Below are 1,181 nucleotides of genomic sequence, written 5' to 3'. Positions count from 1 at the left end.
GAACCACCAGCTTTCTGGTTAGCAGTCAAGTGCCTTAGGCACTACGCTACCAGAGTAGCTCAATTTCTTGAGTGCTTCCATACTTAATTTCCTCAGTAAGGGCTTGGTCAGGAGAATAAATTGCCTCGAAGTTTGGAAGTGCATGAAATATGTCCTGAGGGCATGTTTTCTGGGCTGTGACTTGGTTCTTTTTTTAAAAAATATTTTCCACACTGTACATGAGCAGATGGAAGAGAGCATCCCAAAATATCATTTCCAGGATATCAAGGAACAAAGAATTCCATCAAAGAGTTTCTAGCTTAAATGTCCTAGCACAGTACAAGAAATGCAACAATGCTCAAATATATTGCATGGCTTTTTAAACAGCCTGCAGGCCTTAATGTGCAAGTGCTCAATGAGGTTTTGCAAATAGATTGCAGAATACATGTGTAAGCAGAAAAATAATTTGCATTTCAGTAGGTTTGCTTTCACTGCTAGACAGGCAATCCACAGCATGTATTTTCCCAGTGTTCTGACCACTGTTTTCTTTGTGGAACTGTATTCTTCTGTAAGATGGAGATGATCATCTTGGTTCTGCCCACTTAGAGGTCACTGTCAGGCTTAATATATTATTTATGAAATAAAATATGAATGTAAGGACTCATAAAACAGCAAAATCACAATATAAGCTGAAAGATAAAAAACACTTTATTAGGAAGGAATTAGGAAAGTTTGCCTGGAGCTGGGAAGACAATGCAAAGTCACCATGAAAAAGGGAAAGTAAGACATTAGGAGAAAAAACATGATTATAAAGGAAGTAAATTTAATAAGGATTTATATTTGGGTTATATAACAGGAGAGAATAATGATCACTTGTCAAGACTGAGCAATGACTTTAGGTCACTGGCAGACTTGCAGTTGTCAGAGAGATCAACAGAGTTAAAGAAGAAGAAAATCAGAGTGAGGTCAACTGCACCCTATGGAGACAACCCATGGAGCCTTTCAATCAAGAAGGTGAGTAGTAGGAAGATGAGATAGCATGCTGAATGCTAGCGATGTCTGGTGATGTAGTTTGTGGCAGTAACTGTAGAGCTGCCAGGTTTGTTGTGAGAAGGCTGCTCCTTGTAGATGATTCCATGGTGAGGGGCTCAGCAGCAGGAAGGTTGGCAGCAGCTGGATTCGCAGCAGGATGGCTGGCAGCT

The 1,181-nt window shown here is 40.1% G+C and overlaps 1 protein-coding gene across 1 annotated transcript in view; it reads right to left on the bottom strand.

Annotated features, from left to right (window-relative positions):
- Positions 1–1,127: 1,127 nt before the first annotated feature.
- Positions 1,128–1,181, bottom strand: part of LOC103198016 (keratin-associated protein 9-4-like) — a 26,575-nt gene continuing 26,521 nt past the window's right edge. Inside the window, 1 exon segment of the mRNA XM_042781096.1 lies at positions 1,128–1,168. Coding sequence (XP_042637030.1) covers positions 1,128–1,168 — 41 coding nt within the window.

Source organism: Orycteropus afer, unplaced genomic scaffold (genome assembly GCF_000298275.1).
Source record: "Orycteropus afer afer isolate SDZICR_OR568_19922 unplaced genomic scaffold, OryAfe1.0 scaffold00085, whole genome shotgun sequence".
Lineage (NCBI taxonomy): Eukaryota > Metazoa > Chordata > Mammalia > Tubulidentata > Orycteropodidae > Orycteropus > Orycteropus afer.
This window is presented reverse-complemented; position numbering and strand designations above follow the sequence as displayed.